General features: G+C 39.6%; 1 protein-coding gene across 32 annotated transcripts in view; it reads left to right on the top strand.

The window, feature by feature from the left end:
- Nucleotides 1–24,077, top strand: part of LOC105928222 (calcium/calmodulin-dependent protein kinase type II subunit gamma) — a 69,930-nt gene extending 45,853 nt beyond the window's left edge. For 4 of the 32 annotated variants that reach the window (XM_036141945.1, XM_036141939.1, XM_036141943.1 and 1 more), the window contains 10 exons: nt 1,763–1,803; nt 5,917–6,000; nt 10,539–10,583; nt 10,665–10,749; nt 10,920–11,000; nt 14,018–14,158; nt 17,309–17,384; nt 19,199–19,293; nt 19,531–19,767; nt 21,402–24,077. In XM_036141945.1, the coding sequence (XP_035997838.1) occupies nt 1,763–1,803; nt 5,917–6,000; nt 10,539–10,583; nt 10,665–10,749; nt 10,920–11,000; nt 14,018–14,158; nt 17,309–17,384; nt 19,199–19,293; nt 19,531–19,763 (881 nt within the window). In that variant the 3' untranslated portion in view covers nt 19,764–19,767; nt 21,402–24,077. The remainder of the gene's footprint in view (nt 1–1,762; nt 1,804–5,916; nt 6,001–10,538; nt 10,584–10,664; nt 10,750–10,919; nt 11,001–14,017; nt 14,159–17,308; nt 17,385–19,198; nt 19,294–19,530; nt 19,768–21,401) is intronic. The other 28 variants (XM_036141956.1, XM_036141948.1, XM_036141957.1 and 25 more) reach the window with 17 other exon arrangements.
- The last annotated feature ends 1,494 nt before the right edge of the window (nt 24,078–25,571 follow it).

The raw sequence follows: 25,571 nt of genomic DNA, 5'->3' as shown, positions 1-25,571 counted from the left end.
CACACAAACATTTGCCAACAAACCACAGGAATTATCCACTGATTTCAAAAGTAACAGACAAAACGATGAATGCACAACTTACCCAGCCTTGCAAGAACAATAGGCATCAGTTATCTTGTCCACATCTATATTAATGCTGAGGGTGTGAGGGTCTGCCGTTTTCCTCATCGACCGAAAGCATTTTGCTGTGATGTGCACAACTTTGGAGGCATCGCGTGGCTCAAATACCTTTAACTCATCCAAAAATGATGACATGAACTTGTTAGTTCCTCTGTCCATTGTTGTAGATGATATTTGTTCAAAATCAGGCAGAAATGATGCACTAATCGAGTCGGGAATACTCCGCAAAGAATCAGTCCAAGTGGAAAACGCCATGTTTACATAGAAACTTCCATAGAATTAAAGCGCCGCGAGGCTTTGTTTGTGAGACTTCAGATTTTTTAGGTCAGTTGTGGGCGGAGCTTGGTAAGGTCCATGAAGTGGTTTGGCTCAAATAATAAATCTCAGACTTTGATCCAACTTAGAATCTGTGATAAGACTTACTCAAAGTAACTTTGTGCTGCTTTTCAGAGGAAAAATAGGGCAAAATTTTACTTTTTCTAGATGTGTGAAGGTTGTAGAGAGATTCCACAGAAATCCCAGTTGAAATTACAACAAAAGGTGGTTCTACATATTGACTCGTAGGGGCTGAAAATAAATGCACAGTGCTCTATATTTGTCAAATTTATGAAAACCATGAATCATTGTTTTCACTTTACACAACCTAGTGGTAAAAAAACAACATTAAAGTTTGTGGTTGTAGCATGACAAATGTCAAGTTTATAAATAATGAAAAGTAATGTGACTAAGCAAGGCACTGCAGATGGAAAACAGATGGCTTTTTTTAAAAAGTCCAATATGAAGCTAAATAAGATGTTTTTATTATGATCAATCCGCTCTTGGGTCCCTGGTCGTGGAATGAAATCTTTCTTTTATCACGTTTTTCCTGTTTGGATGCTGCATGGCTGGGCCAAGATAAAAAAAAAAAAAAAAAAAAACTATCAAGTCAGCCAAGGTCAAGGAGCATGGGTCACTTGATACTGTTTGCTGCTGTAAATGCTGTGCCCCTTATCTCTAATCTCTCTTGTAGTGAAATTCTAAGCCCTCTGTTACAACCCTCCCCCTCAACCCCCCCCCCCCCCTTCCTATTTCTTGTTTGAAGGTAAGAAACACAAGATAAGAGTTTTGAAAACTGCGTCTGTCGGTAACAAAACAAGTGAAAAGGAAGCGGATTGACAGCTTCAGACATGGAGGAAACTGGTTGGAGTCCTGTAAAGGAAATCAATGATTTACATTAACCTAGCTCATCACAGTCAGTCCTGGCGGCGGTTTGAGTCTGACCATCAGTCTCTCCTTCTACATCTCCAGGGGTCTTCTCTCAGACAGGAAATGGATTAGGAAGTTTACTTTGCTCTCAGGTTTCTCTTTTATCCCCCAGATAGCAGTGAATGGTTCAAGATGTGAATGGGTTTTTGCAGAGTGTAGCAACCTGTTCAGCCGAGGGAAAATTGCACCACAGGTCCATTAAATGCATGTTATTGTGTGAAAACATCTAGCCTTACTTGGTCACAAAGGCAGGCCTGATAGGGTTTTGTAGATAAGAAAAAAATTTAGATCCAGATTTTAATTGAAGCTAGAAACTAGGTGGATGTTATCAACTTAAATGAAAGTTTTTAACCTGCATTTTTTTCCCCTCCCCTTTTCATCCTCTGTATTTTCACAGCATGCAAAAGTTTACTCAACAAGAAGTCGGATTCTGCCAAGGTGAGCTCGTTCTTATTTGTCTGCCCTGTCGTGTCCTTTCTGTCTCGTTCCTCCTCTCTGTTCCACCTTCTGTCCTCAACGCTGAGTTTTTTTTAAATTTCGAACAAGAAACCTTTTATTTCTTATATGCATACAGGGTTCCTACAGTCTTAAAAATTTAGAACATAACAGAAGATCCAACATTTGCTAGCCAGTCAAGAACTAGTTTTAGTGCCAGCTCTTGGATGCTTCAAATGTTTTAGAGGAAGACTGCTTAGACCGTCTTATATCAGGATTTTTAAGCAACTCTGCTTTATTTATGCAGCACTTTTCCAAGACCAAAAGCCACACAGTACTTTACAGTAGAAACAAGCCAAAAAACACAGAAGATAAACATACAAGAATAAAACTGCAAGCATATAACTTCACATCACATAAAACTAGTTAAAAAGCAGTCTGCTTCTTAAAAGACTCAACAGAATCAAGACGGTGCAAAGATGGAGGCAACGGATTACACAATCTTTTAAAGGATTTATCCCCTCTGGTTCGTGGAACAGCCCTTAACTGGAAGATCTGTCTGCGAGAAAAGGTGTGAGGCTCTAGAAGGATGGAGAGATGGACAGGGGTTTAACCACACAAGGCTCTAAAAGTAAAGACTAAGAATTTAAAATGAACTCTAAAATGTGCAGGTAGCCAATGTAAAGAGTTTAAAACCCTTGCTGTGCAGCATTTTGAACAGTTAACATCTTTTCAAAAGGCTTTTGTCATAATCAAGACGCAATGAAATGAAAGCATGAATAACGATCTCTAATTCAGCTTATGATGTCACATATATAAATTCAAAGCTTAGAAATATTTCTCAGCGGAAAAATAAATTCTAATGAATCCATGCGAAAGGCACGCAAAAAACAGAAAAAACAAAACAAAAACAAGGTTTGTGATATTTGTTTTGACAAAGGCCAATACAGATATTGGTTGTATTTTTAGTTATTCGGCTCATGGAGGCACTAATTAGAGTTTCAGTCTTATCAGCATTCACCTGCAAGCCACTGTTCAATAGTACTAAAAGAGTTTATCAAGGAGTACAACTTTAAATATTCAGCCGACTTAAAAGAAACTGTAACTCTATATCATCAGCAAAGGAATAAGATTCACCACAAAACTGGCCGATTATTTGGCCTAAGGGGAAAATGTACAAAGGACAGTGAAATGGGTCCCAAGACTGGGCCCCTTGGTACCCCACATGGCAGGTTCATGGAGTCTGACACATTTAGTTTTCAAAAACACAAATGTTATGCGGGAAAGAAGTTAAACCACTTATGAGCCACACCTGATAGACTACTTCTCTAAGCCTAAATCCTGGGCTCAACAGTGTCAAAGACATGCGCAAGAACTAGCTTACAAAAGCCAGTCGGACATTTGTCAATGATTTCATGCTTTTTTTTCCGAGACAAAATAGCTGTTTTTCAGAAAACGTCGATATAAAAGTGACAAAAAGTCGACATTGGAGATAGGCCTGTAATTTTTAAGCTGAGTATGATCCAAATTGCACTTTTTAAATAATGTCTAAACAACAGTTTGATTGAAAGAACTTGGAACCATGCCTGTTAAAAGTGAAGTGATGAACATTTCTCCAATACAGAGGATAATAGCAGGAAAAACCTCTTTAAACAGCTCCACAGGGGAATGCCATTTGGGGGGGTGGGGGGGTAGATATTAAAATTTTATCAAGCAATGAATTGGCATATAGAGCAACTGGATGAAACCCATTCAGAGATTGAGAAAGTGGAGAGCCATAAACAAGGTTATGACTCATTAATGGACAAATTATTCTGACATTATTGACGTTCATCACAAATAAATTTAGAAAGTCATTACTGTCTGCTACAGAGGACACGGGTACAGTAGGGATGACGGTGGAAATGAGAGTTTATTGCTTTAAACAGGGACTCAAAATTTTTTCTTAAATATGATTCGAAAAATATTAAATTCTGGAGTTTCGAGGGTCTGTTTTCCAAAAAATGCATACTCATACTTTTAGCAGGACAGGCATTGTAAAAATTCAGAAATTCCTTAAATCCTGTTATCAACTAACATAGAGGTCCTATTTTTTATGTTTACATGCAAAACTTCTTACTTTTGCTGTAAAGAAGGAAATGGACACAATAAAATGTAACTGCAACATCTTAGTTACATCTGTAACAAGCAATTGAGAAGGTATAAACCCCTATTGTTTTTGTGCCATTCTTTGTGCACAGTTTAGGCACATTTTTTTAATTTTGGAATTTATTTTTGAAATTCAAAATGTCGGAAGCTATTATGCTATTATAAATTTGATAGATACTTTTGTAGAGGAGTCTCAGATGAAGATCTGGACATTTGATAAGTGTGTGCCGGTTTCAGTCAGCTACAAGCGCGTTATTGTTGCTAAAGAGCTCAAGCACCCTTGAAAGGCGGCTTCTGGGGTTAAATGGGGCCAAAGTTCCCAGAGGTGGATCATGTGAGCCTCGAGTTTAGTGGATTTCCACTAGTGTGCTACCCTATGACACTCTTTGGATTTCCTAATTAATTTATTTTCTTAAGTGGTATGAAGGCAGCTTTCAGTGGTTCCATTGCGTTAAGCATATCTAAATAATCATTAGGAAAAACACAGCGTAGCAACGTCAACATCAGGGCCAAGCTGGATCAAGCAAATCATAGAACCTCTGAGAAACATCCTGAGTAGTAACCCTTTTCAGGATTCAACATTTAGCTGGCAGTGGGTCCAAAGGAAAGCTTCCAGTAGGTTAAAAAATTCGCAGAAATTATAATTCACATGAAAATCAATATAACAAAGATTAGTTATATTTAGACCAAGAGCGAAAACAAGATCTTGTTGAATGAAATTCGTTGGTAAAACCAAACCTGAGGCTCTTGTAAGGGAGTGGTGGCCTATTGGTTAGAGCTCATAGTTCACAGGTTCAAATCCCACAGACTGCTACTCTTGGTCTCTGAACAAGACCCTCAGCCCCAGAATACCCACCTACTGCTCCCTCAGGGGTGGGTGAAATGATGTGGACAAATTTCAAATTACACTGACAAATAAATAGGATTAAATTAAAGATGATTGAATACAGTTCTTATAGGCCCTTTTCCTCCGTGCTGATTGGAAGGTTTGAAACAGATGCTGCTTCAAACCTTGTTAGCAGCTAAAGGTTAGCCAGTCGTGATATTTTTTTAAGTACTTACAAATCATTTGTTACCAACAAAAACAATTTAAAAAAAAACAGTGCAGGCTTCTCAAGTGCTTTTGCAGCAGAGTATTTGTTGTTAGCTAGGTAACACTTTTATTAGCCAACAACTCAGGAACTACTTCTGATGTTTAAATAACAGTCTCAGATACGGAGTGTCAAGCTTAAAGCACTTACCTTCATGTCTGCGGCTCATATAAATATCTAACATTTATTTTAACTGGGTAGACAGACATCACTTTGAGAAATGTCATGGTCTTTTTATTTTAACTTGGTGATTGTTTTGCGCTTAAATTAGGTTGAGCATTTTAGAGAAAAAAATTATTTGAACGTTTGTCCAGGTAAGTTTAGAGTTTAAAATGGTACATTTGTATTTCATCCTGGAATTTATTTGACCAACTTTCCAAGTTAATTTCTCGTTTTCTGTCATGTCTTTAGACCCTAAAATTCCCGTAATCCGACCCACAAACGTCTAAATTTTATTTTGCGTCTTTGTTCCCCACCTGTGGTCTCATTTTAATGTTTTTATTCTTTAACCTTTGTTCCGTTGTAGTTAGCTCCCTTTCCGAGCAGTCTCCCATCTCTCTCAGCTCTCTCCTCCTTCTCCATCTCCTCCTCCTGCTACCCTCCCTGTGTGTATATTTTTTATTTTTTTGCGCCAGAGGTTTCTCTGTGTGGTTAAGTGGCACAAGCATGGAGAGTTAGTGAGGCAGTAAAAGGGATGATCTAGAGGCCATTCTGTGGCACTCACCCCTCTCATTTATCCTGTTAGCTCTCAATAGCCCCGGAGCCCGGACGAACATTAGCCCCCATTCCCGAAAAGGGCGTTTTAATTCAAATGCATCTGTGTGTATGTTTGTGTAGCTTTTGTGTTTCACTTTGAGTGTCTGCGTTCTCGTCCCAGCCTTCTACCAACAACAGTAAGAACAGTATAGTGAGCGCCATCAATGCCCTGAAAGACACCAACATGGCAGCCAACGCCCAGATGGTACAGTAGGCCGCCGCAGTGCCAGTTTCCACCTCTCTCCTCCCCCTCCACCTTCAAGTTGTTGCATAGTTGCCCGATTTTTTTTATTATTTTTGTTTTCCTCATCCTCCATCATCATCATGCTTGTCATCCTTCATCTACCTTCCAGGAGATGTTGCTTTGTATCATTCACCATCCCAAGAGTGCCAACTTGTTTCCATAAAACCTCCCAATAGTGCACAAGTGTTACTGAGATTACTGTACATTAAGACTTTTGGAAATCCTTCAAAATTCTAAAATAACTCGTATAAATCTCAGGCGGCACTTCTGCACTCATTTATATTTTAGCACGATGATTTAGAATATAATTGAAGTCACTTATTTCTCTATTTCAGTTCAAGAGGTGAAATCTATTTATTTACTCGTATATTTCAAATGTTCATTTCTGTTTTATTATAGCTCACAGTTATTCAAAAACCCCAAATTTAGCTTTTCAGGAAAAAAATGAATTTAGGTTTACCCCAAGAACAAAAAAGGATTTTTAACACCAGATTAACATGTTAGGGCCTGCACAAACAACATCAGTAAGCCACAAAAGGATATTATTAAATGTTAAATGCTGGGTGTATCCAAGCATATTAATGGAAAGTTGAGTGGAAGGAAAAAATAGGGTTGAAGAAGTTGTATGAGAAGCCTTGAGAGGGCTGTGAAAGCCAGGGGAGAGTCGCAAGGTGGGGACCAGGGAGGAATGGCAGAATAAAAATGTGTCTTTAATGATATGCTGTGGTATTCATGGCACTAATGATAAGTTATTCAAGAATCCATTGCAGTCTTTTTAATAGATTGATCTTACTGATCTTAAAAGATGTTACTGATTGTTGAATGGGGATCTTCAGGACAGCAACTCAACTGCAAATGGTGGAAAGCAACGATTCCAACAATGATTTATCACTGTGACGTACAAGCAAACTTCCTATGACAATGGAAAAACAATTCACCATAATGATAAATTATACAATACTTTCCCATCCCTAATATGGGTCGCAGCTGGAGTAAGAGCTTCTAGGGCCTCCACACACAGACGTATCAGCAGATTGACTACAACTGTAGTATTTATTGTTTTAAATGATTCCCGATGGCGGGAAAGTTTTGTCTTACCTGGCTAAGATGCCAAACAACTGGGCAGTTGCTCTGTGGTTCAAAGACTTCTTTTGAGATGAAAGTAAATTATCCATTTTATTTGGAAATCAAGGTCCTAGAGTTTGGAGGAAGAATCCAAGTTTCTTTAGATCCAGTGTGAAGTTTCCACAGTCAGGGATGGTTTGGGTTGCCAGGTTATCTAAGGATGTTGAAAGCCACGAAATATCATTGCAAAAGATACTTGTCTGTTTAGAGTGCTTTATCCAGGCATAACATTGGAAAGTTGATTAAGTAAAACTTGTATAACCCCCATTAATTGTTGAGGAAGATGAGAGATACCAGATCTAGCCATGCAGACCAATGAAGGGCTGTTATTAAAGCGTTACAGTAATTCTGTTTCGTGAAAAGGGCTTTACTCAAGTAGTGAGTGCTAATGCTATACAGTATGCAGGCATTATTTCCAGTAGGCCCCGATTTCTATTTTGAAAATCTTTTGTATGTTTTATGCAGTTTTATACTTTTCTAATGATCTGAAATTTGGGTTTTCATCAGCTAAAAGCCATAATCCTGAAAATTAACAGAAATAAACACTTGAAATACATTCTGTTTCTATTTTTTTTATGCATGAGTTTCACATTTTGAATTGAATTAATGAAATAAATTAACTTATCAATTATATTTTACTTTACTGAGTTCCATCTGCATATAAAGCATGGGCTTGTTGGTTGGACTATATACCGCTCATATCATGCAGCTAGCAGTCAGAAGTATCAAACATTGTTCAGTTTTATACTCTAACTTGTTTTTTTTTTTATATCCATATCCTGTATATCTTTTAACATCCCAATCCTAACTAGATATGCTTCGGTCCTTTTTCCATTTGAACCATCTATGCTAACATCTTTCCTTTTTTCTCTGATCATTTTAACCTGTCCACCATGTAGTTTATTAGCTTTAACATCTTTATCTTCATTAACATTCTTACTGACATCCCCGGTTGCATTGTTCATATCATGCTCTTGTAGCATGCAGTGAATGGTGTGTTGTTGCAGTGGGGTTTGGATTAGGTAGTTTGCTTGGAAGGTGCTTCACAACGGGTGTAACAGGTCCCCAAATAAGATTATATATGTGCAATTTAGAGGGCATATATCATCTTTATCTTTAAAACTTTTACCTTTTTTAAAAGGGTTTGTAGCCTAAAATAGTTAGATTTATTTCCATGTCAAACAATGCCAACGTTGGATACGCTTCACCAAACTCTGGCATCAGTGCAAAGGTAGTGATAGCAAAGTCTTCCTCTTGAGTGAATCGATGTGGTCATAGTTTTTATGGAGGAGGCATAACGAATATAACCCAGGGATATAAAAGTGTGTATGGAAAGCCTATTCTGCCTGTAATTCATCACAGTGCTGGATAAACGCCTGTGACAAATTATATATAAAAAATGAATAAATCAAATTCTGGTAGCATTCAGATAAATGTTGCAATGTGTGATCTGGTTCTGATAGCAGTGTTGGTTTTCCATTGATACCTACATCACAGGTGGTCTTTATACTTGCGAGCTATACAGTGGTAACATTGGATGGAAGCAGCTGTTTGTTTTTTTAGTTTGTTTTTTAATTTTTTTTAGGATTTACGTGCACTGCGGTAATATCGCAATCACAACTTTACTGTGAAGACAGACTGGCGCGACACTCCCAAGTAAACATTGTTCTTTGGTGAAAACTGAAAAGTTTTGTGGCGTTTCTACTGTTCATGTAAATCACATGGTGCATTTTTTTCCTGAAACGGCACAGTTTGAAAATGGGTTCCAGAGCGTAACGTTTTAAAAACATCCTTAGTTTCCATTGTCGTTTAGACGGGATAAACTGAATCTTCCAGTATGAGGAAACCCTGAGACTTGCGCAGTACCTTTGAGGCCTTTTTAAGCATTTCGGATGGAGCCGTTGTGTCATGTCTTCATAAACTACTCAGGATCGCCTGGATGGTACTTCTGCTGACTCTGCTCCAACTACCTCTCATCACTTGGTATGAACCGTGTCGTGGTGTTCTCCCTCAGCCCTGGTCCTTCCCTGGAAGACAAGATTGCGATTGTTTTACAATCCTAGGACAAAAAGTGTTTCTACCAGAGCTTGTTTTGGGTTTACCTAAACAGTGTAAGCCCCCTTTTCCTTTGCTCACTCCATCCTTTTCTCTGTTGGATGTAAGCGGACGAACATCTGCGCAACATATTTCTGTTAGTAAGGGTTTTCCCGTCAAGTAATTATCGACCATCACGTCATCCTTTCTACACTGCAAACACAGACCTTAAAATAAGTAAAATGTTCTTAAAATGTGGGTTTTTGTTCTTGATTTGAACAGGTAAATAATATTATCTGCCAATGGAATGAGTATTTTGACCCCTAAAATAAGATAATCAGACATCCTGCACTTGAAATAAGACGATGGAGATGAGTTGGTCCTATTTTAAGAGCTAAAATCTTGTTCGATTGGCAAGTCATCTTATCTACCTGCTCATTTTAAGAAAATTTTACTTATTTTTAGTTCAGTTTTTGCAGTGTATTTAAGAGGTGCGATACAAAAAGCAATTATTTCAGTTTTTTAGGCTTTGTGGCTGTAAGATATTAAATATTTCCCTTTTTCTTTAATTCTGTTTTTTACAGGACAAATAGCTGCAATTCTGTTAATCTTTATCTCCCCTTAAGTTAATTCTCTGAGAGGGAAAACTTGTTGTTTTTTTGGATGTCTCAACATGTACAATGATTTTATGAATATCATCAGTTGGGAGGAGCTGCGGTCTCTTTGCACAGGACATTTAAGTCATAAATCTGGAAGGATGAGCCCTTTGTGACGTCCTGGTGGCCAGTAACGCACTAGAAATGGCAACAGACATCTGCACTAAGGGTCCCCATACCATTCTTTTCAAAACTTAACGGCAGACAGACGGTAGAAAACTGTAGCAGTCTTGTTGCTGGATGAGAAACGGCCTCAAATTTAAACTATACATCTTTCCTCCTCCCCGTTCTTGTCAGAAATTATTTCCGACTCACGTTTATTTTTGTAAAAACCCGTGCCCGGTTGGTCCCGCGGACTGTAATTCATCACTGCTTCCACCTGCGAAGCTGGCTTGCCCTTACACAAGTCAGCTGAGGGTGGGGCCGTGATTACCCATGTTGGCGAGTCAGGGGAGTAACGGAGGCGGCCCTCGACGCATCGCTGCGTTTGTGAAAGGCGCTTACAAATCTACGCTGTAAGGAAAAAAAATCACAGACGCCCTCCGTTAAAGTAAAAATGCCCAATAGACTCAGACGTTGGAGTTGTTGCAGAGGTAAAATAGTTGGGGCCGGTTAAAACCCAGTTGAGACGCACCGTTTCAGGACAAAGACGCGTGAGACTGACTGTTCTGCTCTGCTCTGCAGGAATCTCAGAGCACTGTGGTACACAACCCTCCCGACGGAGTCAAGGTGAGTTTTTTGGGGGTTTTTTTGTCTCGTTGGGTCCGAACACTCGTTGTCTCGCTCTGGGTTCTCGTCTGTCGGCTTCAGTATCGTTCCGTTCCTCTTCTGCCTCCCCAGGGATCAACGGAGAGCAACGCCACAAACGATGAGGAGGAAATGAAAGGTAGGAAAGGTACTCGAGTGTTTTATTCCCCTCTCCTTGTTTTCATTCACTGTCTCTTTCTTTCTCCCTTCTAGTGAAGTGTGTGTATTTGACTGTAGTGATCGGCGAGTGGCTTGCGGTCCTAAGCGTGCCTGTTGTATGTGTGTGTTTGTAATTATTGTGTGTTTGGCTACATCTAGCGGACAGCTCAGCGCTGAGTCAGAGCAGCGCCGCTGAGGAGATGCCCCCACTTCTGCCCTCACCTCAAAGCTCACCTGCCAGTAAGTTTATGTACGGCAAAGAGAAGCTATATGGTTGCCCATCCCCCCCTGCAAGGACCTTACACCCACTCCCCCCACTCCCACCTCGGCTTCCTGTAGTCACTGGCGATGACTTTTTACATGTTTGAGCTCTGCTCACACTCTGATCCACTGAGCTTCACTTTTTTTATAGGGTTCCCACTGAGGTTTCTGTTATAAGTTTGTTTTTCTAGACCCCAGTCAGAAAAAATCTGGGATTCTGATACAATACCAAAGAGTTTGATCCCAAAGGATTTTAGAGAAGATGTTTAGTTTATTGCAACTTGGATCTTTTCTTCACAACAATAAGTTCTCTGCAGAACGACATGAGAAAACCTCAACACAGGCAACCATCTTAAGTTAGCTTAAGTAATTCATCGATATTATTCAATATTTAATGTTATAAACATTCAATATTCACCAAAAGACATTGGTTTTTTTTTTCCTTTTTAGAAATTTGTCTTCGTAGAGCAGTTGGTCTTTTAAAATATGAAATGGAATAATATATATCCAGACTTTAACATGTTTAAATTCAGCTGGTCTGAATGTGTATTATTTAAAAACATAGTTGACTTGAATCATACGAGAAAACTAAAGGTGTATATGATTTGAAAAAGCTAAAAAAAAAAAAACAATCAGAAAATTCAAACAATTCAAAAGCCTGTGTTCCATAATTCACTTGCCGACCATATATTTCTAGTGTTCATCTGCTAAATCTGATTATCTTACTGCTCCTGAAAACCCAAAGTTTAGTTTCCTTAGAAAATTTCAATATCACAACAATTAACAGAAAAAATGGGATAATGAAGCAGAAATGCTGGCCTAGTGAAAGCCTGTCCATGTAACGAACAGTATAAGCAATCAGGCGAGGCTCGTCTGGCATGAATTACTGCATCAGTGCAGCGTGGCATGGAGCCGATCAGCTTGTATCTCTGCTGGGGTGTCCAGCTCAGATTACTTTAATAGCAGCCTTTAGCTCCTCTGCTGTTCTTGTTGGCTCCTTTCATTTCTACTTTTTCTGGTAGACGGCTGTTCTTTCTGTGCACTCAATAAAACTCGGTGGACTAACTCAAACTCATGACATTTGCTCCTCAATTAATCACGGACTGTGGAAGAACCTTGGATTCTGGGCCTTTCCACTCTTCCTCCAGACTTCCGGACCTCGATTTGTAACTAAAAGCAAAACTTGCTTTAATTTGAAAAGATGACGTTTGAAACCCCCAGCGACCATTTTAATTTTTCCTACGCCCGGGTGCGACATTACCGATGCTCTCTGTGGGTCACCATTGCCTTGACATGAGAAATGTGACACAATTTCTGGACACAGTTGTGTGGAGAGTCTGAAAACTCTGACCCAAGCCACAGTCGGCATCTTGTGAATCTCCCAAAAACTCTTGAATAGTCTTTGCTTTACAAATCTTTAAAAAGCTTCAGTTCTCCCTGTTGCTTTAGCCCTGCGGTCTCAAACTGGAGTTCTCCAGGGCCGGTGGTCCTGATGCAGCTCTACTTCACTAGCAGAGCTTGACTGCATGCTAGTGAAGTAGTTTAGCCAAGTGATTCAGGTGTGTAGGACAAGAGACACATCTAAAAGTTGCAGGACGCCAGCCCTGCAGATTTTGAGTTTGAGACCACTGCTTTAGCCCCTATTCACCACCCCATTTATTTTCCTTACACGCTTAAGATGCTCGGGTGAACAGGGAGCTTCTTTTCTAACAACCTTTATGTGGCTTCCCCTCCTTGTGGTTGCTGTCAAGTCAGCAGTCTCCCCCTTGATTCTTTAGGTCGCTGTGTAGTATTCCTGCAACAAACATTTTTATTGGTAATATTTAAATTTCCTGATTAACTGAATTGGTACAAAAAAACAGCTAAAAGCACAAAATATTCATCTCGCGTGTCAACAACCATGCCTGAATGTGTCCTTTTATCATCAGTGTGTCCATCCTATTGGACTATTAAACTATTAGTGTCTTTATTTTAGACACCAAATAAAGTCCAAGTTGTAATAAACTGTTAATTTTAAATTGTTCTTTTTTTTTCTTTTAGAATACTTTTCAGTTTTTCTCATTTTATTTTGCATTAGAGCATCCATTTTTATTAAAAACTGGGTGCTTACTACCTACCTTTACTTAAACCTTTAATAAGCCAACGTTAAGATTTAAGCTCGTTCTGGAAAGTCCAAACATGTTGCAGATCTCTGATTGTGGCCACTGGGGGAACCTTGAAGTGTGTTTCCTGGTGACCGCTGCATATATCTCCCAGTCCCGGTGTGACGGCTCCAGCCACTAAGGTGTAGCTTACCTTTGCAGCCGAGTGTCCTGAACCTGCCTCCCATGCTGGCGGCCCACTGCCCATCTGACTCTCCTGGAACCCTGCACAGCAGAGCATCATGTTTCTCTTTGTCCTCACACGATCACCCCTCTATTTTCATTTACACGTTTTGCTCCATAAAGATACCAAGACTCTTTCCTCCTCTGTGAAATACCTCCCTGAATATTTATGTACATTTGTCTATAGTTATTTTCTTCCTGTGTTTGAAAGAACCCTCAAATGTTTCCTTGCTTTTCCCTCCTCTTGGTTTCTGTTTTCCATCTCTGCCTTCTTACTATGATGTACTCACTCCCTTTTAGCATAGCATACACTAATAACAAGCGATGGCTTCGATCTTTTCCTGCACTTGATGCTGTCGCTCATCAGGGAAAGCGCCGTTAATCCATATGAACATTACGAGTGAAGTAGTCAAAAGCATCACAATTAGAGCTGTATGGACCCTGCTTCCTGCCATCATCACATTCTCATGTTACCCATCTGCATGTCTCTCATCAAACCTAAGTTGGACCTTTTACCTTCTGTCAGCTCTACTGAACACTAACCCTACATCCACCATTAACATTTGAGGTTTTTTTTTTTTTTTTTTAATGCGTGAGCTGTGTGTGCACGTTGCATTTCATCTTCCCTGTTGTCCATCCCCATGTTTGTTGACCATCCATTGTGTGTTTCAGTTCCACCGCATGATGTAAAGCGCATGGCATGGAACAGCACGGGCAACAGCTCCTGCCCCGACTCAGACCAATCTCAGTCCTCCATCCCCGCCGCTCCACTAGGGGGCAGCACTGTCACTGCTAAAAGCAACACTAAGCAGAGTAAGAGCACCTCTCACTAACCGACTAACCCGGCTGTCGCTGCCTCCTGTTCTCTGTAGCTGCTTCCTCTCTGAAGGGAAACAGTGGTTGCTGCAGTGTTTGCACCCCGTGGCATTTTGTGTCTTCATTTTAGTTTGTTGTATTTAATTAGAACTTGTTTAGAGATTCACTAACCAGATTTTTTTGGCCGATTCCTTAAACTCTGACTTGCTGATGTATACAGGTGCAAGAAATCTCAGAAAAGTAGAGTATCCTGAAAACAATTTTTGCCACTACTTCCAGAAAGGGGAATTCATTTATTGACCCATTACCCATAGTGAAATATTTCATGCATTAATTTTGATTAATGTGGCTGATGGAAAATGAAAACCCAAAATTCAGTGTCTCAGAAAATTAGACTATTGTAGAAAAGATCGATACTGATCACCTGCAAAGGCTTCCTGAGCATCTAAGGCGATGTTAACACTGCAAGTCTTAATGCGCACCACCAAATAAATTTTTTTTGTTTATTTTTAGGTGACCATTCATACTATTAAATGCGACAGTCATCATACTTTTGTCTGAACGGTTCCGATAACAGAAGAAGTCACAGAGCAGCGGACTGTGCGGAAGAAATGGTGGATGTAGTTGTTTCTAGAAGTGTTCAATAAAATTTTGTTAATTTAAAAAAAAAAAAAACATTGAAATGAAAAACAAAAACATTGATACCAGCCAGCATCTCTCCTTGTTATCAAATAGAAGCTGCTGAGCAATGGGAGCCGACGATATTAAGACCACATCATAGTGAGACTAAATAAGGTCAGAAGGAAGCAGCCCAGCTATTAACGGTCTGCTATGAAGTGCTAAATGCTGCTGCTGTGTCTGGATGTGTAGCGAGAGACAGGACAGGGACCTAAAAGACGGATAAAATGTGACATGACTCTTCAGCCGGCGGACATTTTGAAAAAAAAAATCGTATGTATCCAAATTAGTACCACATATGGAGGTACTACTGTGACGTTCACTGCCACCAAAAAGACGAATATGGGTCGCATATGGACTAAAAAAATCGTATTTGGGCCACATTTCCCTGCAGTGTGAACGTAGCCTAAAAGGTCTCAGTCTGGGTCAGTAGGCTTTACAGACATGGGGAAGACTGCTGAACAGTCTAGAATGATAAACCAGAAAAGGTTAATGTTAAAGAAGCTGTTGTTCCCCAGAGTGCTGCATCCAAGCATATTCATAGAAAGTTGAGTGGAAGGATAAGTGTCGTATGAGAAGTTGCACCAGTAACAGGGAGAATCGCAGCCTTGAGACGATTGTCAAGCAAAATTTCATCAGGAATAGCAAGGAGGTCCAGAATAGAGTGTAAAGTTTTGACTCTTATTCTAAAACTGATTAGATGGACTTTAAATATTCAGACAAAAGACCCAATAATGTGAAAGGGGGGGTAGACAGGTAGGCACTGTTCACCATCTCAGCTGTGAAGCATGGCGATGGCAGAATCATGCTGTGGGGATATTTCTCCCTGCATCACAACAAGGCTCCCTGCACCTTTTGAGAAGGCCGGCCTCGTAGTCTGGAGTTTGCTTTCTTCATTTTCCAGGTCTGGATAAGTTGGAGAGGAAAAATTTAGTTGCATATAATGTGAAAATGTTTGGTTTTCAACTCCTTCCATTTTATACGGTGGGTGTCTGTGTTAAATGGTCTTGTTATATTTAGGATTTTCTTATTTGTATTTCTGTTAATATTTATGTTTTGTAAGGAACCTCTTGAAAATGAGATGTTACATCTCAAGGGGTTATCCTTGAAATAAACGAAATATAATGAAAATGCAGGACACATCTGATAATTAATGCTGTGGATTTACATTTACATGACTTGTCTTTATCTTTACTTTTCTTTAGTATGTTGTCTTTTTGACCCATTGGCTGAATACACACTCATTTCAAATTCAAAAAGGACAATAATACTACTTTATCTGACCTGTCTTTGTCCCATCAGGTTTTTCATATGTGGGGAAAATAAATCACCTGTTTGTTTCTCCACGCTCTGCCGCTGTCGCCCCCTAAACAGCAATCCACCCACTAATGGCCGCCTTTTCCCAACCGCTTCTCCTTTTTTCCTTTTGCTTCAATATCGTGCATTTCTTTATATTAGCCAGTTACTTAAAATTGCAATAAAAACATTTAAGTATCTGGTTTAACCCTAAAAAAAACATTTAAGTATCTGGTTTAACCCTAAGAAACTTGAAGTTGTCCAATTTTAAACCCCAGCTGCTGGATCTATGGTTGTTTATACTCTGAAGAAAATGAATAGACTATGTTAAAATATTAGGTATTATTTTGTCACTGTACGTTTCTAGTAATTAAAGGCAGTGTAATGTTAGCAGCTACCAGTGATTTATCTCTATAAAGACACTTTAACACGAGATAAGTCAGCAGGTTTTTCTGCTCAGTTCCTCAGCTCTAGAAAAAAAAAATCTTACCTCTATTTATTTTCTCCTTTTAATAAATGCAGAGAAACTTTATATTAGTCTGATAGATAAAGATATGAGACTGATTAATGTGACAATTTGGGGTTAAATTGTAATACAATTTAGTAATGTGCTTTTTTTTTTTGTTGGAAAGCATCTTTGTGTCCAAAAAAAAGCTCTATATAAGTTTAATGAATAACTATTATTATTATTATTATTATTATATACACCCAGCTGCATGAGATGTCTGGATGGAAGACTTTTAAATCCTGTCTGTACATCATAGTCATCAGATCCCTACTCTCTTTATTATATTTAAAAGTTATTATCCCTCACCCGTGTTTTGCTTGATGTAGTTTAATTTCCTAACGAAGCATAATTTGAATTGCTTCCTCATAACAGTGACAGATGTTTCTGTCGGCTAAAATGTGGCGTTTACAGGCAGAAACCGTTGCGCTGGGTGGCAGCGTGTGCTCCCACCCCAGTGTTGCCCTGAAGGCGAGAAGGTGAGCAGCTTGCCGTGTCGCTGTCAGGCTGCTTTGGTCCGACGGGTGGCGCTAAAAAGGGATTGTTGGTGTTGTGGCGCGTGACGGCGGGAAGCAGCCGAAGTTTTGGGTGAACATCTCTGCAGGTTGTCACGTGGCTTCTAAGCATCCTCCACCTGTTTTTTTTTCTGCTGCTTCTCCGTTCTGTAGGCCGTAAACAGGAGATCATCAAGATAACCGAGCAGCTGATTGAAGCGATCAACAATGGAGATTTTGAAGCCTACACGTGAGTGCTGTGGTTTTAATCCTACATGGGAGAGTTGAGAGTTCATCAGCTATTCAGCCTGCGTCGTCGCTGCAAACTATTCATTGGCAACATGTGCAAACCAGCAGCAAATAAAATGGCTTCACACGTAGCTCAACACACCAAGTTAGGTTTTTATGGACACTGCAGTCTCAACCCGTTCATTTATTCAACCCTTCATGACAAGCATCTTCAATGCCTAGAAAAATTCCCTTTCTGCTGGTGTGACCTGGTGAAATCTCAAATCCAGTTGGTTTGGGACAGGGGTGTCAAACATACGGCCCGCCGAACAATTAAGTCCGGCCCGGTGGCTAAATGCATTATCATTATTCAACAAACAACAAAAAAAAAAATAATAATAAATGTTGTCTTAATGCCAAAAAGAGCTCATCAGATTTGACTTTCACAAGTGGAGCAGTACTGCTTTTACCATAGTGCTCCTCTTGATTTATGAATGTGAATAGTTTTATTATGATTCATGCGGGGAATATCTCAAATGATATGGACACTACAATGGGCAAGTAGGAGAGGAAAGGAAGAACAAGAAGAAAAAAGAAAAGGTGAAAGAAAGGGGAGATAAAAGGAAGAGAATGATAAAACAATTATTGAAACAAAAATGATTTCAAATTTTTTTTTCCAAAGATTTTCAAACATTTTGTTTGAAAATCTGCAGTTCCTATACTGTCCACGAGGGGCGCTGTGTTTTAAACAGCAGATGGTAGCACTGAGCTTCAGATGTGGAAAATTGATTTTAAATCATTTCTTAATTTTTATCTGTTTGATGTATTTTGTCATGCAGGACAGTGTTTTTAAGTTACAAAAAATGTGAATAAATGTTTTCAACATTGTACAATCACTGTGATCAGTTCTTATGCATAATGCACAAGTAAATGTATTGTTTAAATTGCACATACTTAAAAACGCTGAGGTTATTCATAATATATTGTGTAAAAGTGAAATTCATTTAATATAAAAATCAACAATAAGTCCACTTTTATTAGTTCTATTTAATCTTGCAATGAGTTTACTCGTGTGGCCCTCTTGAGATCAGATTAAGCTGTATGCGGCCCCTCAACCAAAATGAGTTTGACACCCCTGGTTTGGGATAATTCTCCTATTTAAAGGTGATTCCTTGTTGATTGTCTGTCAGGTGATTGATTACATCTTAGTCTCCACACGGTGCTGGTTTCCCGTCCCAGAGGAAGCAAAGTGGGCCCAGAGCATCACAGAGCCACTGCCATGCTTTGCTTCATTCTTCCTCCTCCAGACAATGCCGCTCATCCGTCTGCCTGAACAATTTTGGTTTTTTTTTGTTGTTTCGAAAAACCTGAATCCCAAAACCTCTTTATTATTTATATAGGTTTGCTCAAATTGAGAGTGAATTGGTTTTCTTGTGCATTTTGGTAATTAGTGACGCTGTTCAGCGTTTGCTATGTGCCTTATTGTGTATCCTTTGTTGGCGCAAAGCAGTTTTCTCTTCTCTCAACTAGGGCAATGTTTTTGACTTCACATCAAGTGTGTATCTTTGCAAACATCTTGCAAATGTTTGCTTTTATGACAATTTTTGTTGAAGGGGTTGAATAATTTTGAGACTGCAGTTGTCACGGGAAGTGTTGAATTAGGTTAAAATCCGTAATATTAGCCTTAGTTATATTAACTGTTCCTGTGTGATGTTTTATTATACCTGAACAATTTTGAGTTTTGCTCTTGAGACTCATCTCCGGCGGGTTTTTTAATTGCAGAATCTTTGTTTTCTGGTTTTTGTTATTGGATCTTTGATCTTCCTTCCTCATCAGGAGGATTTGCGATCCTGGACTCACCTCTTTTGAACCCGAAGCGCTAGGAAACCTGGTGGAAGGCATGGACTTCCACAAGTTCTACTTTGAAAACTGTAAGTGTTTTTCCTGCCTTAAAGGAGATTTAAAAAAAAAAACATACTTTTTATTCAAGTTTGCTGTAGATTAGATCTTGCTAATCCAGTTTACTAATCTACCAAAGATATTTAGTTTATTCCCATTAAATGATGGTAAATTAAAAAGACTTGCTTTACAATCTGGGAAAAGTCCAGGTTTAATTCAGTCATCAAAAAAAAAAAAAAAAACATGATCACATTTATCTTGTTATCCAGTGCTGAGCAAGAACAACAAGCCCGTGCACACCACCCTGCTCAACCCCCACGTGCACCTCATCGGTGAAGACGCCGCGTGCATCGCCTACATCCGGCTCACCCAGTTTGTGGACTCCACCGGGCGCCCTCGGTCCAGCCAATCAGAGGAGACCAGGGTGTGGCACCGCCGCGATGGAAAGTGGCTCAACGTTCACTTCCACTGCTCAGGAGCACCGGCTGCACCACTACAGTGATCAGGTACAAAACCCGTGACCCAGCAGGATGCCACACGTGTGAATGAATTAAGCTCTGACTCCGTCTTCTAAACGGCGCTTATACCCTGTAATCAGGAGTAAAATTAAATCTTTTATGTAAAGTATGACGGCAGCTCTGACAGGGAGGCACATGTTCTCTGAAAGGGTGCGTTTGATTTATTAACCAGGGAGGTTCACCAACCACTGACTAGAAACAGCTGTAGCTTCATAACATACAGCTGCAGGGTTCCTGGGGATCTTTAAAAAGTCTTAAAAGGCATTGCATTCTGTAATATAAAACTAAGGCCTTAATTGGCATTAAAATGTCTTAAATCAGTCTTTCTTAGGTCTTAAAATTGTTACCAGGTCATAATTAGGATTTTATTTTTGTAATCCTTACCAAACAGTAAAATAATTGACACAATTATATATTTTTTTTAATTTACCGAACTGCTCAATGTAACCATTATTGGTTCCGTGCCGATAGAGGAAGCAATAAAAACTGTTGTGGCCGGACTATAGCTGTGAAAAAGAGTTGGCACTGCTTATGTTGTGGTTTTTAAAACTGATTTATAGTTTATTTTAGTAGGGAACAAAACAAAAAGTTTGTGAATTCAGTTCAGTAGTTGTTAAAAAATATATCTGTAATTTGTGTGTTTTTTAGCTTTCTTCCTATATGGAATGTTTTTCAAAATTTTAACATGTCTACTGAGCCAGAAAGTAATGGTTTATGTTAAAATAAACATTTGGGTGAGGTTGTCGCAACCAGGTTTATCTTGTTTATCATGAAGTTGGTCTTAACTTTTTATTTCAAGTGTTAAAGTCTTAAAGTCTTGAATTTAACTTGCCTTATGCTGTAGGAACCCTGAGCTGTGGCCTGGTGGTCTGTTCAAATCCCACAGACTGCCCCTTTGGGTCCCTGAGCAAGACCCTTAGCCCCAAAATGCTCCCTGGGCGCTGCACAGTGGCAGCCCACTGCTTCCTAAGGAAATAAATTATATATTTTTTTTAAAACTTCATTAGAAAGTTACAAAAATAAAGATAATTATCAACATAATATTGACCACATGGTCAAGCTGAATGGCTTTAAGGTTATTTCAGAACTAAATAATCTCACCAGACCGCCTTTATGCCCTTTCACAGTTTTCAAAATAAAAGCATTTTACGGTACCTTTCAGTCGTCCTCCATTAACTAGTGCTAACCTACTTCTACTTGTTTTCTTAGAGTAGAAATGTATATTTTTATTGAGGTAAATATTATAATTTTTTTTATTTGTAGCTACTCTTTTAATGTTTAATTTTATGAAAAGATTATTGTTGATGGTACCTGGTCTGCCTTTAGGGATGCAGCATTTATAGGCACTTAGTAGAACAGGCTTCTGATAAAGAACAAAGTTTATTTCTTAAGTTTATTTCAGAGACAGTTTTAGCACTGCAGCTGGTTTGGTGGATGAAACCCTTTTATTTTCTCATGTACTGCATTCAATATGCAGCACAATATTGTTTTTAATAAATTTACTGGGCTTTCTTTGGTAGACAAACCACAAATGATGATTTATTGTGAATGTGTCAAAAAGTATTTCTGGTTTGGTTTAGGACTCTAAACATGCTGCTCCTCCTTCTCTCCCCCTCCCCCAGCGGTCCTGAGGCTCCAGTCCTCTGGAGCGCGTTCATTGGGGGGCAGTTTTTTTCAGCGAGCGTGTTTTAAGAGGCGCGTCCTCTGCGTGGATTGGATAGTGCCAGGAAGCCCGGCCGGGCGAGATTGCATCCCTCTCCACGTTACCAACCAACCCCGTCCCTCCTTTGACCTGCTGGGGGCCGGCTGAACATGAGAACCCCGCCCACCCAACCTTGACCCCTCCATGAGATGATGATGATGATGATGATGATGATGCATGCATCTGGCGCCTGACTGGAGGGCGCATCTTTGCCCTCTTGTCCCTCCCCTGGCAGCCATCTTTTTCCTGCCTGCGCGAGATGACATGTCCTGGGGGAGGAGAGGATATACAGTTGAACTTGTGACAGTTTATGAGTATGAGTTATGAATATACTGTGTAAATTATGGCTAGATGTACCAGAAACCACCAAAACCCAACCAAGCATTTATCTTTATCTGGGGGGAGAAAAAAAAAAGGGAGGAGCGGAGGGGGAGTGCTTAGATTTTGTACAGATTTAGGGATTACCAGGTTGGAAGTGTTGTCGTCGCTACCTGGATGTTGACATGAAGGGAAATCTTTCCTCAACTGAATAAAAGGGGGGAGGAAAGGTGAGAGAGAGAGGAGGAAAAAAAAAAAAAGATTCACTCTGAGAACTTGATGACGAGAGAAACTTGATATCAAAAACACGAAGCACCAAAGTGTAGAACTTTAGTGTAGGCTTTCTGCGTGTTTGTGTTTTTTCGTCCGTGTGCTTGTTTTCCGACGGATCGGAAATCGTTGTTGTCGTGGGATCGGGGCGGCGGGAGGGGGACTGTTAGGGGCCGGGGGGGGTGGGGGGGTGTCTGAACTGAGGTCTACATGTTTCGGTGTGTTTTTAGCGTCCCGATCCATTTTGTGTTCTTGTGAATAACAGGAGCCGTTATTTGTGTTTTCATTTTTTTCTTCCATTTTCTGTTTTTATTTTTTCACTCTGACTGACTATAGTCGAGGCTCCTTTTTTTTTTTTTTTTTTTTTTTTTAAAGCAGCTGAGATTATTTTACGTTATGGCGCACATTTAAAGCTATTCGCGTTTTGTCGTGTTTATATGCAGTGTAGGGAGGAAGAGGAGGAGGAGGAGGAAGAGGCCCGTACCATGAAAAGCCGCCTGCGTTTTTGCATGTTTGCTCGCTGCCTCTCCCTCATTAATCCCGGCCTCTCTTTTAACCCCTCCTGAGTCCGTTACTGTGCAAGGGCCTGGTTTGTTTATATCACTGTGTAAATACAGTGTATGTATAGATATATGTAGAAAAGTGTAATATATGTACATGCATCTAAGAGACACTCATCCTGTGCATTTTTGGGGAATCGACCCCTCCACTCTCCCTGTAATTCCCACTCTAGTTTAGAAGAAGCGTTTCCTCGACGTTTTCAATCCTCCAAACCTGAAATATTTAAAGTATTGGTTGCTTTAAAGAAAAAAGAAAAAAGACAAAATCAGAGCTAACACACTCCTACAGGCACTCCCATGGCCATACGACTGTTTATGAAGACTGAATAAAACAAGAGATGGACGTAGTTCAGCCCCCTCCCAACCCCCCAACAACACTCCCCAGAACTATTTTTAAAGATACTAGTGTCCTTAACTCCTGGTCCCACAATGCTGTGAGCCGTCTTTTCATATCATATGCACCCATGCACTCCCGGCGGTGTGTTTTTAGGCTTTGTAACATATCTGCACCGCTGCTGTGACCGGCGCCGCCCTCGTTGTGCTGCTTTAGGTGTCCTCCCTCCTGATATCTCCATTTGACTGACCCCCCCCTCCCCCCAACCCCGCTCTTTAAATGATTATTTGTTCCTTTCTCTGTTGTTCCCGTGTTACTGGTTTTAAGTTTTTATTATTATTATTATTATATTATTATTATTATTATTAATGTTGCATTTGTCGATTGGTCGTTTTGCCAATCTGCCAAGCTGGAGTTCTGCACTCTCCCTCACAAACATGTAGAGAAAAAAAAATAAAAATAAAAAGGGAAGAGGAAGTGAAGACGACAAAAACTTAAGGGATATTGATCAGGACTTAATTATTTATCAGTGTAATCTACCCTTGGTGGTTTTATATGGCACCTGCTGAGGGGTGAGGAACGGGGTGGATGTGCAGGTTTGTGCCACCAGAGCGGGACGCCTAGTTATTTGCATGTTTCAGTTACACATTTCTATCACACAATATGGATGGAGCTAGTGTTAATATATATTTGCATCTTTTGAAATTCCATCCATCCAGAATGTTGATTAAGTGATATGAAAAATATAAAAACAAAATTTTAAAAAAAGATGAAAAAAAAATAAATGAATAAAAGAAGAAAATAATAAAAAAAAAAAAAAGATTCAGGCGCCGTAGCTTGGTATGAGGCCCTCGATGTTTTCCCTGCGTTGTAATGATATATTATCGGGCTGCGCTTTCCCTCTACCCCAACCCAGCCTTCACACGAATGCTGGATTTATATTTTTTCTTGCTTTTGTTTTTATTTTGCATGATCACGATGTACAATGAAATACAACCATGAATTGCCGACTATCAAAGTGTTTGTCTGAGTGTTAGTTGGTCTTCATCATAGCTTTGTTATTCTTCAAACTTGGATCTTGAAAGTATTTAATAAAAATACTATTTCAGCACTGCTTTGTCTCACTGGGGTTGTTTTGTTGCACAAATCATGTCTGCACAACCTGCTGAATCATCTCAGCCTCTCGTCTGAGTGCTTCTTGATGCCATCGCCCTGCACCGAAGCTTTTCAGACCATCCATGCATTTCAATTTCGATCAGAGCTTTTGGCTTACAACCAGATGTTTATTATGCTAAGGTAGCAGCTTTTCTGTTGACAATCAGCATCGCTGTTCATCACCGAGAATCTAAATGCATTTCAGTTTAGCGTAAAAGCATGCATTAAAGGTGCAGCTAATCAGATAAAATCATTACATTTATTCCGGCATTTAAATTCCCTTAAACAAGAGCGATGTATTCCAAGTGTTTTATTTTTGCTGATTTTGATGCTTATGGGCGACAGCTAAAGGGGAAAATAAGATTTTAAGATAATTAAAACTGTTAATTTAAATAATTTTAATATAGAAACCACTGGGAAGCCTGCAGATTTTGCCAGGTGTCCAGCAGACAAGCCTGCTCATGCAGGGTAAACCACTAAAGCTCATTGCTTGAATACAGGACTCTTAAATTCCTGCTTCTCCAGCAAATTTGATGGATCAACTTGTCCCCAAACGTCACAGAGATGCCTTGGGGTGTTGCCCAGAGGAGGAAGAGCTAAGGACCGCGGTGGAAGCGACCTGTTTCTTGTACCGGGCCGTAGGCAGAACTGGATTCAGTGGAAACTTCTAATTAAAATCGACTTCCAGCCACCACACAAACATTTTGTTGGACATTTAAAATCCCTCTTCTTGTGGTTTACTAGTAATTGAATTTAATTCAGATTAGTCACTTTATAATATTTATTGAATAACTGTGAAAAGTGTATTTATAATTCAATATCCAGAAATCATTGCAGCAGATGTAAAAAGATTTATTTGATTATAGCAACCAGGGGTGGTTCTAGACAGGGGTCTACTGTAGAAATGGTCCTGGCCCCTGTTATGGCCCCTGTACTAAAGACATGATATTAAATACACTTCTCATAGTTATTTGCAATGGCAAAGAAACCATAACTGATTGGTCACTTTGACCAATATTATTATTATTTTTTTACCTATACAGTTTTACTCTACTTAAAAAGAATTTAAAACTTAAGATGTTTCACATTTAGCTTTAGCTGTATTGAGCTGGGGGCAAAGTATTCAACTGCTAGATCGGGGGTCTGAAAACTGCAGTTCCAGAGCCACAAGTGGCTCACTTAATATTATTCCACAGTTAAATATTGCCATTATATTGTTTTTTTTTTATTATTTTTTTGTTCTGTGCCCCTGTGAAAAAACACTGGCCCCACCTTGGCCCCCCTGGTAAATTTGGTCTAGAACCGCCACTGATAGCAACTATCTAAGGTTTTGCTTTAAATTGGCTTCGCATTTAAGGATTTTTCCTCTGAATGAGCTGTTTGCCACAAACAACAAGAACTTGGGTCCGGTTGCATTGAAGATGTCGCGGTGTCCAAGAGAGTCCTGTAAGCG

This window comes from Fundulus heteroclitus, chromosome 10 (genome assembly GCF_011125445.2).
Source record: "Fundulus heteroclitus isolate FHET01 chromosome 10, MU-UCD_Fhet_4.1, whole genome shotgun sequence".
Classification (NCBI taxonomy): domain Eukaryota; kingdom Metazoa; phylum Chordata; class Actinopteri; order Cyprinodontiformes; family Fundulidae; genus Fundulus; species Fundulus heteroclitus.
Note: the sequence above shows the minus strand (reverse complement) of the source record. Positions and strands in the feature narration are given on the sequence as shown.